This window comes from Schistocerca gregaria, chromosome 9, assembly GCF_023897955.1.
Source record: "Schistocerca gregaria isolate iqSchGreg1 chromosome 9, iqSchGreg1.2, whole genome shotgun sequence".
Taxonomy (NCBI): domain Eukaryota; kingdom Metazoa; phylum Arthropoda; class Insecta; order Orthoptera; family Acrididae; genus Schistocerca; species Schistocerca gregaria.
Genome location: NC_064928.1, coordinates 171,584,278 through 171,598,010, shown reverse-complemented (window position 1 = coordinate 171,598,010; position 13,733 = coordinate 171,584,278). Strand labels below are relative to the sequence as shown.

The window sequence follows — 13,733 nt, the reverse complement described above, 5'->3', positions numbered from 1 at the left end:
GTGTATAAAAGCTCCTGCTTTATGGAAGAAAATGAATAAACAAATAGTCAAATGTTTTGTAAAATGATTTGTCTAAGAGTAAGAAATAAAATAGATTACAGAAATATTTGACGCACCCCTCGAATGATACTTGAAATAGCCTACAGCAAATGAAGAGCCTGCTGAGAATTTAAAGTTCGGTGTTTAGCTTAGAATCTTAAAATTTTAAAGAGAACTAGAGCATATTTGTTTTGTGGATTATGTAGACCATGTGGTCTGCGTTTGTGTGGCCTTTACATTATAAAAATTTCAGTCTCAAGTTTTTCAATAGAAAATCCAAATAACAGGAAAGGGAATGACATATTCTCAACCGGCACATCAAATGTTTCGCTAATCTGTTTTATTTTTTACTTTGTGACAAATATTTTCTCTAAGCATTTGACTGGTTCTCAAATATTTTTCATTAAAATATTTCTGTAATAGTCTGTAAAACTAAATCAGCACAATTCATTAGTGTACTATGGATTTGGCATAAACAGGCACTCTTTAAGTTACTGAAGTTTGTAAGAGAAAGATCTTTCGATGAGAAGTAGAATTGGCATCCAGAAGTAAAGATAACTGAAGAAAAGTACAAATTAGGATCTGGAAAAGAAGTAGACTAGAAATAAAAATTCTAACAGGGTAATTTGAAGTGTGGATCAAGGTATATGAGACATATGGTAGGCTACTGGTGTAGTTTTAACATATTGTGACAGTGACTTCCAATGCTGATGTTGTAGGTCATGGGAATTTATCAAGGAGACATCTTGAGTTCCATTGTGTATGAGGGATTATAAAAAATACCAGACTGATCTGTATGAATATGTTCGTTCCTTAAAACTTAACATATTCTTATTTCTGGAAATACATGATAGTAAAGTGTGTCTGTTCTTTTCATCGTCATTTAAGACTGATTATTCCTTTCAGCATTCAGTCTGGAGCATAGCCCCCTTATACAATTCCTCCACGATACCCAATTCAGTGCTAACATTGGTGCCTCTTCTGATGTTAAACCTATTACTTCAAAATCATTCTTAACCAAATCCAGGTAACTTCTCCTTGGTCTGCCCCGACTCCTCCTACTCTCTACTGCTGAACCCATGAGTCTCTTGGGTAACCTTGCTTCTCCCATGCGTGTAACATGACCCCACAATATAAGCCTGTTCGCCCTGACTGCTACATCTATAGAGTTCATTCCCAGTTTTTCTTTGATTTCCTTGTTGTGGACACCCTCCTGCCATTGTTCCCATCTACTAGTACCTGCAATCATCCTAGCTACTTTCATATCCGTAACCTCAACCTTGTTGATAAGGTAACCTGAATCCACCCAGCTTTCACTCCCATACAACAAAGTTGGTCAAAAGATTGAACGGTGCACAGATAACTTAGTCTTGGTACTGACTTCCTTCTTGCAGAAGAGAGTAGATCGTAGCTGAGCCCTCACTGTATTAGCTTTTCTACACCTCGCTTCCAGTTCTTTCACTATGTTGCCAGCCTGTTAGAATATGAATCCTAAGTACTTGAAACCGTCCACCTGTTCTAACTTTGTTCCTCCTATTTGGCACTCGATCTGTTTATATTTCTTTCCCACTGACATTACTTTCGTTTTGGAGATGCTAATCTTCATACCATAGTCCTTACATTCTGATCTAGCCCTGAAATATTACTTTGTAAACTTTCAATCAAATCTTCCATCACAACTAAGTCATCCGCATATGCAAGACTGCTTATTTTGTGTTCACATATCTTAATCTCACCCAGCCAGTCTATTGTTTTCAACATATGATCCATAAATAATATGAACAACAGTGGAGACAGGTTGCAGCCTTGTCTTACCCCTGAAACTACTCTGAACCATGAACTCAATTTACTGTCAACTCTAACTGCTGCCCGAGTATCCCTGTAAAGACCTTTAATTACTTGCAAAAGTTTGCCTCCTATTCCATAATCTCGTAGAACAAACAATAACTTCCTCCTAGGAACTCGGTCGTATGCCTTTTCTAGATCTATAAAGCATAGATACAATTCCCTGTTCCATTCATAACACTTCTCCATTATTTGCCGTAAGCTAAAGATCTGTCCTGACAACCTCTAAGAGGCCTAAACCCACACTGATTTTCATCCAATTGGTCCTTGACTAACACTCGCACTCTCCTTTCAACAATACCTGAGAAGATTTTACCCACAACGCTGATTAAAGAGATACCTCTGTAGTTGTTACAATCTTTTCTGCTTCCATGTTTAAAGATTGGTGTGATTACTGCTTTTGTCCAGTCTGATGGAACCTGTCCTGACACCCAGGCCAATTCAATTATCCCGTGTAGCCATTTAAGACCTGACATTCCACTGTATTTGATGAGTTCCGACTTAATTTCACCCACACCAGCTGCTTTATTGCACTGCAATCTATTGACCATTTTCTCCACTTCCTCAAATGTGATCCTATTTCCATCATTATTCCTATCTCATTCTACCTCGAACTCTGAAACATTACTGATCGTATTTTCACCTACATTGAGCAACTCTTCAAAATATTCCCTCCATCTGCCCAAGGCATCCACAGGATTCACCAGCAGTTTTCCTGACCTGTCCAAAATACTTGTTATTTCCTTCTTACCTCCTTTTGGAAGACTGCTAATTACACGCCAGAATGGTTTTACAGCAGCTTGACCCATAGTCTCCAACCTGTTTCCAAAGTCTTCCCAAGATTTCTTCTTGGATGCTATAATTATCTGTTTGGCTTTGTTTCTTTCTTCAACATAACTTTCTCTGTCTACCTGAGTTCTAGTATGTAGCCATTTTTGATACGCCTTCTTTTTCCTTTTACAGGCTGCCTTGACCGTGTCATTCCACCAAGCTGTTTGCTTCATCCTACTTTTACCCACTACTGATCCAAACATTCCTTAGCCACTTCTAGTATTGTCACTGTACCTTGTCCATTCCTTTTCCAATGAGTATAATTGATTACATGTTCTTTTATGTTGGAATATTCACCAATCACTCTAAATAAAATTGTCATTGGAACATTACTATATAATTTTTGGAAAATGGTTTCATTTGTGGAATTCCAAAACAAAACTCTGTTGACATATTTATATTACTAAAAGCTGAAATTTTCACCCAGACACTGTTGCACGTTGCCTACATAACGGCATCCAGCGGCATCAGTATTTTGTATAATTATTCACTGTATATAAAAATTAAAATGCTTTGTAACCTACTGATAAAGAGGTATAATGTTCCGCAAAAGGCTTAACACAATAAATCAAACATTAATGTTAGAAATTTAACAATGGAAAGTAGTGGGTGGAATAACAACAGTTGGGCTCTGGCACTCTGTGTTTGATTTGTTCTTTTGTGACTAAATTATATCATTGTACAACAAACAGTTCAGGAGATATCACATTAAGCATTGAGAGATATGAAAAACTATGTTTTCATGGAGTTCAATTCCTTAAAGGGTTGGGATTGCAGCTGGGGTTATTGGCACATACTGTTTCAGGTGTGTTACTGGTGAAATAAAAACTATTAGTGTTTACATTTGTAAAATGCCATTTAGTTATCAGCCTGCATTTTGGGGCTGGTTGCAGCAATTAGTGAAGTAAGCAAGACATGTTTCAAGGAAGTCATCTTAAATAATAAAGGTGTTGTTTTGACCTCCGTTGTTCATTACATTATTTGGAAAGTTTTATTCAATACATATTCACTATTGACCAGTTTTGGACGCACAGACCATAGTAATACTGTGATAGAAGCCTGCTCAATTATAATGCCCCTTTACTATATCATTATACTACTAAGTTAGTGTTACCCTATTACAGCTTTTATAACTGTGATTGTGTAAATAATGAATTTTAAGCAGTTGTACTATTGGTTTTGCCTCCAAAACAAAACACTATTTTATACAGAAGAGTGTAGAGTCAAAAGTAATATTTGAACAAGGATTCATTTAATAGTTGTCATTATTTGTACCCAGATTAAAATATGGTTGCCAGTCCAAATTGCTCATATAATTTTGAAATAAGAAATTCATTAGATAAAATAGAACCTTGTAGCATTTATTTCACATATATACAGCTCTGTAAAATCAGCAACATCTTTGTAGCTCTCTACAGTGAAGTATGTTCAGACATGTAAAATTTTGCACTTCACAAAATGAAAAAAAAATAGTATCCTGTGACTATAATACCAATGAGTCACTTTTGCAATCGGGCAACTCGTACAAATACCTGGGTGTAACACTTTGTAGGGATATGAAACGGATTGATCACATAGGTTCAGGTATGGGTAATGCAGGTTATAGACTTAGATTTATTGGTAGAATACTGGGGAAGTGTAATCAGTCTACAAAGAAGATTGCTTACAAATCACTTTTGTGACCAGTTCAAGGATGTTGGTCAAGTGTGTGGGATCCATACCAATAGGACCAGTTCTAGAATATTGCTTAAGTGTTTGGGACCTATTCAGATAGCATTAACAGGGGATATTGAATATATAAACAGAAGGGGAGCACAAATTGTCACAAGTTTGTTTAATCCATGGGTGAGAGTCACAGAGGAAGAAACTGAACTGGAAGATTATTGAAGGTAGGTGTAAACTGTCCCGAGAAAGTTTATTAACAAAGTTTCAAGAACCAGATTTAAATTATTGCTGTAGGAATAAATAACAACTCCTTATATATTGCTCATGTAGCGATCATAAGGATAGGATCATAATAATTACAGCACACACAAAGGCATGCAGTCTCGCACTCCATATGTGAACGGAACAGGAAGAAACACTAATAACTGGTGTAATGGGGTGTACCCTCTGCCATGCACCTCACAGTTGTTAGCAGATTATAGAAATAGATGTAGATTTAAGTGACTAACAAACCTCTCACTCACAATAATGTTTGCTAACTGACCTGTCAAGCTTTGAAAGACCCACTTTCACGATAGCTATTCTAACCATGAGCAAATCATATTTTAGAATGTAGGACACTCTCAGTACAATAACACTTAGTAACATTTGTTTAGAACACAATTAAAAGTTGTTGTTCTTGTTTCATTATTAACAAAATCGGTCTTTTCTATAATTAGATTCAACATTATTGACTCTTAGATAACTTGGATTAGGAATAGGTTTCTAGTGCAGGTTACATGACTAAGGTCAATAACTGTCTTGGAACACATTAAGATTAAATTCCACGAATGAGTTAGTTCACTGGAAAAGAGATACTGATTTTACAGATTGAATGGAAAAAATACACTGCCTGAAGGTGATGATGTGTTGAGCGGTGATGGTGTTGACAAGAATTATGCAAGTGCCGTTCAGCATACAAATGGCTCTAATGTTGTCTCAAGACGTGCTGCTTGCAGTGAGGCATAGCAATTTAGCATCATTGGATGGTGTGCTGTGGGTTGGCAGTTCAAATCTGACCAATTACTTGTTATTTAATATTTATAATTTGTAAAATGTTCTCAAACTCTATGTTTGTATATTATGGAATATTCAATGTTTGTATAAATAGTAGCACTCTGTAGAAGACTTCAGCTCTGATCTCACTGCATTTTGGTATTTGTAATAAAGGTGCTTCCAGTTCCGAGTGTTGTATTCCATTGGTGACCTAGCTTTTGCATTTTGACTAGAGTGTGGTTTTGATGTGACAATACAATTCTTCCTTCGATACCCAAACACAATAGACTATTTGACAAACATCCTATGCTTCAGTAAACTGCTTATGCATCTATCTGAGGCATATTTTTACTAAAATTTCAGGTATTATCAGTTTCATTTCCACTTCAAGGGAGAGGGAGTTGTGACAGGATGGGCACGGGTCCACACTATGCCAGTAACATGCGAAACCCGATTAACCCTCTCCCTGCTACTGACTTGCTTTTTGCATTCCATACTTAGCACATCTTTACTATGGCTGTGCAGCTCACCAAATGCTGCTACATGTGTTGAGTGCTAGTGTTCCAGCTGCTATGAAATAATCATCCAATTTTAAGTAAACTATTAACTGAAAATCTTTGATTCTTGCACAGCATACAGGCTGATGTTTTTGTTAGGTAAAGGTCTGAATCACTTCATTATTCCTCATAGTTAAGTAAAACATTGCACAAAATTTAGGACTGTTTGTAGAGGTATAAACCCATTGCATAGACTTTGCTTATGATGGATTTTAGCTCACACATTGCAGTGTATGAAATGTAGGTAAGGTATCAAAATTTATAAGATTGAGATCAGAATGATCTCCCTTCGTTCTTGAGTTACTGATTTTTATATCCGATGGATGCACAATGTTAAGATTTCTGTCCTTGCGCATCACAAATCATGTGATCATAACAATCATCATATTTTGTAAATGGTTCAAGGTACTGATTTTTTTTTTTTTTCCAATCAGGACACATACAGGTGTCTATAGCACTGTAGGAAAACCCAAGCGGTGTCTGTGTATACACGTCCACAATGCGTAGGGATCAGCGGAGCAGGGCATCTATATACATCCACAGCAGTGATAGGGTTAACATGCTGATTCCTTGTAGATGCATGATAAAAACTGAGCAAAAGATTGAGTTGCATTATGAAAATGAATTTCATAGAGAGAACAATTTTTCTCACAAGTGGGAGATAAGGGTCACATTGTGAGTTGCAGAATGGATTGAATAGCATCTTAAGCTGGTAGCTGTCGTGCAATAAAGTTGTTTACAGTAGCGGGAATTTATGCAGAAGCATCATCCTTGGTAACTGGATGAGTTCAGTTTACCTATCGTTAATTACAATTGTAACTGCATTAGTGATGGAGAGAATGCAGTGTGTATGTAGTGCAGACTGAAGGGCCACAGGTCACAGGTTCGATGCTAGTCCTATTATTTTTTTTATTTTTTATTTTATTTATTTATTTATTTTTGGCATTGGATTGTGTTAGTGTATATGACCAAAAATAAGGTTCAGACTGTTGAATTTAAATTAGAAGCTGGTATGGCTGCAAAATCAGCATATGAGAAACCATTACTGCAGAGTGGTCATGTTCATGATGGAAGTTTCCGCATAAATTCACTCAAAATTTAATGCCACTGTGGCAAAGTATCCATTGTAAAATTTTATGATGTGAGACCAGTTTATCTTGCTAATGTTTGTATGATGACTGTTACTGTATAAATAATAAATGACAACATAACAAATTTGTTTGCATCTGCTGTGTATTGAATATCAAATTGTCTTTTATCTCATCTGTTGTACAATCAACACAATGGAGGTTATCAGCTATCATCAAAAGTGAAAGTAGAGAAAGAATAAAGAGAAGAGAGAAGAAAAAGATAAGTTTGTAACAGGATCGAACCTAAGTGTACAAACTTATGACCTTGTACTCTATGTTCTGCATTTTTTCACACAGTGATCATTGTAGTACACTATAAGAAAATTTATTTTAACCCATTGCTTTTCACTTGCCAGAGTTTGTTTGCTAGTTCTCTCTCTCTCTCTCTCCCCCTCCCTCTCCCCCTCCCTCTCCCCCTCCCTCTCCCCCTCCCTCTCCCCCTCCCTCTCCCCCTCCCCCTCCCTCTCCCCCTCCCTCTCCCCCTCCCTCTCCCCCTCCCTCTCCCCCTCCCTCTCCCCCTCCCTCTCCCCCTCCCTCTCCCCCTCCCTCTCCCCCTCCCTCTCCCCCTCCCTCTCCCCCTCCCTCTCCCCCTCCCTCTCCCCCTCCCTCTCCCCCTCCCTCTCCCCCTCCCTCTCCCCCTCCCTCTCCCCCTCCCTCTCCCCCTCCCTCTCCCCCTCCCTCTCCCCCTCCCTCTCCCCCTCCCTCTCCCCCTCCCTCTCCCCCTCCCTCTCCCCCTCCCTCTCCCCCTCCCTCTCCCCCTCCCTCTCCCCCTCCCTCTCCCCCTCCCTCTCCCCCTCCCTCTCCCCCTCCCTCTCCCCCTCCCTCTCCCCCTCCCTCTCCCCCTCCCTCTCCCCCTCCCTCTCCCCCTCCCTCTCCCCCTCCCTCTCCCCCTCCCTCTCCCCCTCCCTCTCCCCCTCCCTCTCCCCCTCCCTCTCCCCCTCCCTCTCCCCCTCCCTCTCCCCCTCCCTCTCCCCCTCCCTCTCCCCCTCCCTCTCCCCCTCCCTCTCCCCCTCCCTCTCCCCCTCCCTCTCCCCCTCCCTCTCCCCCTCCCTCTCCCCCTCCCTCTCCCCCTCCCTCTCCCCCTCCCTCTCCCCCTCCCTCTCCCCACCCCCCCCTCCCTACTTCCAGCTTACCCTCTCAAGTTTCACCCGCCTTTGGTGCAATTAGTTTACATGACTCCCAGTGGCAGTGATTCCTCAGTAATAGTCCAATGCTGCCCTGCATGTTACTATTTCAGTGCAATTATTCTTAGTGCTGTACATACTGTCCCTGACAAAAAAGGCAAAGCACCTGGAAGACCCCATTGGATGTCACTGTAACTTTGTCCACGTATGCACTGTCAGTGGGTATCTAAATGATGTAGAGTTGCAATTCTCTGACAGGTAGAGTTGCTACCAGAGTGCATTAGTGTTGTTCATGTGTAGTATTGTTACCAGGCTTGATAGGGTATGTAAAAGATGTGAACTGTGTCAAATGTTGAGTGATCGCTTTGGACACAGAGGTACCATGTACTAGTGTGAGAAAGTGTTGTTAGCTCCAGACAGAGTTGGAAAGGATCTTTACTGTGGATATCCATTTGTCCAGCTTGTCCAGTTGTGCTGTATCCAGATTTGTGGGGCATTCATATGTGACAGTAGCCCAATGTTGCACTGCACGGAAACAGAACAGCAGGCATACTCGTCATCGAGGTTTTGGTCGCATGTGTCTACCAACCATAAGAGAGGATGGTAATATCGTGCACTGAGCACAGTGTAACCCTCTCGCAACTTCACCTGCCACCCAGGAATAAGTAATGGACTTTCATATCCTTGGTCAGAGACTAGCAGTAACTGGTCTAGGGAATTACTGTCCCATTTGTAGGTTGCCAATAATGCCACAACACAGAGGGCTGCTTTTGGAGTGGTTCTGTGACCAGGAAGTGTGAACTACCAATTAACTGTCACATTGTGTGCAGTGATGACTCACAGTTCTGCATTACTCCAGATGACTGTCATCAGCGGTGACCTGGGGAGAGGTTCTGTTCTTCCATTGTTTTGGATAGGTATGGTAGTGTTGTTCTTGGTGTCATGGTGTGGGCAGCTATTCAGTACAACTTATGGCAACAGTCAGTTGTGAGAACCCTCCAACCACAGGTGACATGGATGTGTGCATTCGGAAATTTCAAGACAGTATCGCAGGGCCCCCGATTATCACATCAAATGTAATTTCTGATCTGTTTCCATGTTGGAAATCAACATTCTCCAGTCTCCCTCACATACTTACACAAATTCTGTCTCATGACAGAAATTTTGTAGGCATATTCCCAAGCGTATGTATGGAAGCTTGTTTTAAGATAAGCAGCACTCGGAAAATTTATTAATAAGTTTATTCTGCCTTTATAATGTCGAATGTGATTTTCATGTTGCTTGCATGATTTACATTAAATGTTGATGAAAAATCAACTCTAAAGGAAATTTTTCGTTTTCCTGTTACATGCCTTTAATTCTACCCTTACAACTATTCTAATTTTAAAAAAAAATCCCCCATGGTGTTGTATAGAACAATATTAAAATTGCTCATGGGCAAAGAGTTAAGGGAAATCTGATGCTACAACATTGTCACAGATATCCTGTGTCCTCACATGTTACCTTTGAGCCAGTATCGTGGTGCCATTTTTTGACAGAACAATGCTCATGTACACATGGCACACGCAAAATATCCAGATCTGTCCATGATAGAACATGTGATAACAGCTTAGATGTCTACTCCATCCCACTGCCATTATGCAAGATATCAAGGATCAGTTGTGGACCAGTTTGCCACAGGAGGGGGCACAATGACTTCATGACACTCCAACTGAATGAGTCCATGAATCCAGAAAGGGGTGCTGTAACATCATACTGACAATTGGGCTTATGTTCAAAGTTCTTTATAAATTTAACTCAATTTTCTAGTATTGCTCCCACAAGTCATCTGCATTTTCTCTGACATTTCAACAGATATCTGCAATTTTGTTATTGTGATGTTCATCTGGAGTGAGCCTAAACAAATACCGCTCATGAAGTCTTTCAAGTAATGCCCAGCAGTGGTTTGTTTCCTGTTACAAAGAGTCTTTTAAGTAGTATTTTATGTTCCCATTGAACAGAGTAGTCTGAAATTAGTCTAATGTGATATTCGTTTTATTGATACATGTTAACTTGAACATTCAAATGCCAAGAATGATCAGTATTTCAGCAGTGACCCTCATACTGCCCTGACCTGTGCCGATTGCTACTGTCAAGCAGAGTGCTGCACAGTTGCTTCTGTAGTTCCAGTTATTCATCAATGTTATTAGATTTACTACAAAATCTGAACAACTGAATCTGTTATAGTTTGCTTCTTTACAGTAGTTGCTTTAGCCTTAGATTCCATGTATATTTCAGTGTTGCACTGTGACTCTTTCATAATTACACTCTGGGGGGGGGGGGGGGGGGGGGGGGAGATGCACCACAAAGGAATTATCAGAATGGAACGGAAATCGATAGATGGGATATGTGTGTACAGACAAACAAAGATTACTATTTCAGAAAAAATGGATGATATATAATGTGTTGGTCCATCTCTGTCCCTTATGCAAGCAGTTATTCAGCTTGGCATTGATGTGTAGTGTTGATAGAATATGGCACAATATCCATAAGGAGGACACCAAACAACTCTTATCAGTGATAAGCCGAATAACTGCTTGCATAAAGGCCAGAGGTGGACTAATGCATTATTGATTTTCTCAATTTGTGAAGCTCTTTCTCTTGAATAAATCATCCAATGTCTCTGAAATTGTAATAATTTGTTCGTCTGCACATGTAAGACACACCTATCTATTTCTATCCCGTTCAGATAATTTTTTCAAGGTGTGTCCCTTTTTTGTCTTGGAGTGTATTTTCTGGAAAATAGTAATTTACTTCCAAACGTAGCCATGGTATGTGGTTTTCTTTTATATCATTGGAAGATCTTCCTTGAGAAGTTTCAGTCCAATGACGTCAACTAGTGTGTTCCATGTGGAATAGGCCATTCTAATTGCATACTCTTCTCCTTTTACAGCTATTTGGGCTTGGGGCTGATGGCTGCTCGGAAGGGGGTCCTGTTGCAGGGCAACAAGTCTGATGTGAAGGAAATCCACAGTGACTGTGTAAACCCCATCATCAGTGGCAAAGAGTGGACCTTCAGTGGAAGTACATATCTTGTGAGGTATGCTGTTTTAAAGCTCTCTGTGCAAAATATTTTTGTCAGATTGGTATGGTATCTTGGTCTGAGGTAAACTGACAGTAAAATGAAAATGTTTAAAGTGTTATAATGTTCTATATTTGGACTTCTCACCTGACAATAACTGATGGTTTGGCTTTTGTAGTATTTTTAACTCTACTGGATGTTCTATACCAGCAGGTATCAGTAAATCTCACTGACTTTTTTGGATTTCAGAATGGATGAAGTTTTCAGGTTTTCATTCATGTCGTTGTGTTGGAGTGTGATCCCACCCCACCCTACCCTACCCTTTTACACACACAGTAGGCACTGCATACATGTAGGGTTACAAATACTGTAATGGAACATGTCATAAATAAATTTAAAAAATAGTCACTGCAGTCTCCTGAGATTATCACCAGGGCACCAGGTTGCTGGAATATATATATATATATGTGTGTGTGTGTGTGTGTGTGTGTGTGTGTGTGTGTGTGTGTGTGTGTGTGTGTGTGTGTGTGTGTGTGTGTGTGTGTGTGTGTGTGTGTGTGTGTGCGCTCGTGCTCTGGGGATTTCTCTATTAGTAGTTAAATGAAAAAGAAAGTAGATGGAAGATAATTGACAAATATAAAAACAACCATAAAAAATGTTTGATGGTGGTGATAGAAAGCTGCTGCCGAGTGTGATAGTGTGGAGGATTTAGTGAATGGAACATCATTATAATAAGAGTGAAAAAGGTCAAGCTGAGAGAGAAATGATCTTTGGAGAGAGGACACACCATTGAATTGAATTGAAGTTGAGTGCTGTCAAGCATATCGATCTGAAAGAAGCTAAAAAGCTGTAGAAGCTTTTGATTTCCAAACTTTTATTCTACATAGAAATCTAAGAACGAGATAAATTATCATGTAAACGCTCTGTGCCTTTGGAAGGGGTGGGGCAGTGGGTGATGGAAGTTACTGTTTATGAATGGAGTCTAAGGACAGCAAATCTCCAGGAGAATATAGTACTTATGTGTAATTCCCTGTAAAAATTTAATTTTCTATAGATTATTGAAGGGTCCAACTTGTTTATTCTTGTGGAAGCTGCACATTGTGGAATAATTTCATAAAAGTGATTTTCTGTGCAAAACGTTGTTAGGCCACAAGGTGCAGCCCATCTTATAATCTCATGGTTGCAAGGAATCAGGTTATAATATTTTATAACAGTACCACACCCTGATTAATTTCCTCAAACCAATATTTGAAAATCCATTATCAGTGATACATACGGATTTATTACAAAATTAAGTAGTTTTTAATTTTTAACTCCTGTTCAAATATATTTACTGCAATTGTTGTTACAGTGGTCCTCCACCAGACAGGGCAGTCTACCAAGAAATCAAAGGTGGTGCCAACAAGGTTGGTGAAAAGAAGCCAATAGTAGATTGGAAGCGCTGTTCCCAGTTAGTCCGGGCTTACGTGGCTGGGAAAGTGGAGAAGCCCCAACCAGTTGAGCTCAACCGAAAGGATCGTACGATCAATGCATTCTCTTACTATTTTGACCGGGCAACGGAGTTTGGTCTCATTGGTAAGTGAGCAGTTATCATGCTGGTTGTTAGTAGGGTGTTAAAAAAAAAATTTGTAGTAAACTAAGAAAAGATTTTGTTTTGTTGCTTGTTTCAAATGAATTAGGAGGAAACTGAAGAGGGGATTTGGTGTTGACTAATTGTTTCAGATGAACTGATGACATTAAAAGCTTTTGAAGTGGGCATCTCTTCATGAATATGGTTTTCTTAATCAAACTATAACACTCACAAACATATATATTATACTGTAATTTAACAGCTTCCCATGTAAAAAAAAATATTTGTTGGGCCATTATTGCTGAACACTTAATTCATACATCAGCAAACTCCCACATGCTGGGATTGCCAGTCAAATAATTTGATTGATAACTTAAAAACATTGTAAGATTCTGCAAATGGAAAGCAGCTGTACCTTCAACATGACTTGCAGTGTAGATGATCATTTGTTCTCATACGTTGATCCTTTGTTTCAGATCCATTCAGTGGTGGAGTTGTCACAGTTAAGCAGTTTGAGGATGCTGCCAAGAAAAGTAAGTGACTGCCCATACTTTTTTTGCACAGTCAGTTTTGTGGAAAAGTCTGATTTTTATTTTATAGTGGTGGGCAAAAATACGAACAATATTTGGTATAAAATGGCACCACAAGAAACTTTATTATGAAGTTGAAATCTGACTGTTACAAAAACCTGTGAAACATTTTTGTAGGCTTTTAAAATTTCAGATAATCTGTCCCAATGAAATTAATAAATTCCATGAATTACCATATTTTAGTTTTATAAGCATTGGTATTTTATCATAGCTGTATTTAGTAGTCCAGTAAATTGTTGGCACTTATTTTTGTAGTATGTATTACTTGTCACATGCCAAATAGATT

General features: G+C 39.3%; 1 protein-coding gene across 3 annotated transcripts in view; it reads left to right on the top strand.

The window, feature by feature from the left end:
• The window catches only part of LOC126291698 (ectonucleoside triphosphate diphosphohydrolase 5), a 53,137-nt gene that overhangs the window by 26,477 nt on the left and 12,927 nt on the right, over positions 1-13,733 (top strand). For all 3 annotated transcript variants that reach the window (XM_049985328.1, XM_049985327.1, XM_049985329.1), the window contains exons 8-10: positions 11,159-11,305; positions 12,639-12,862; positions 13,334-13,390. In XM_049985328.1, coding sequence (XP_049841285.1) covers positions 11,159-11,305; positions 12,639-12,862; positions 13,334-13,390 — 428 coding nt within the window. The remainder of the gene's footprint in view (positions 1-11,158; positions 11,306-12,638; positions 12,863-13,333; positions 13,391-13,733) is intronic.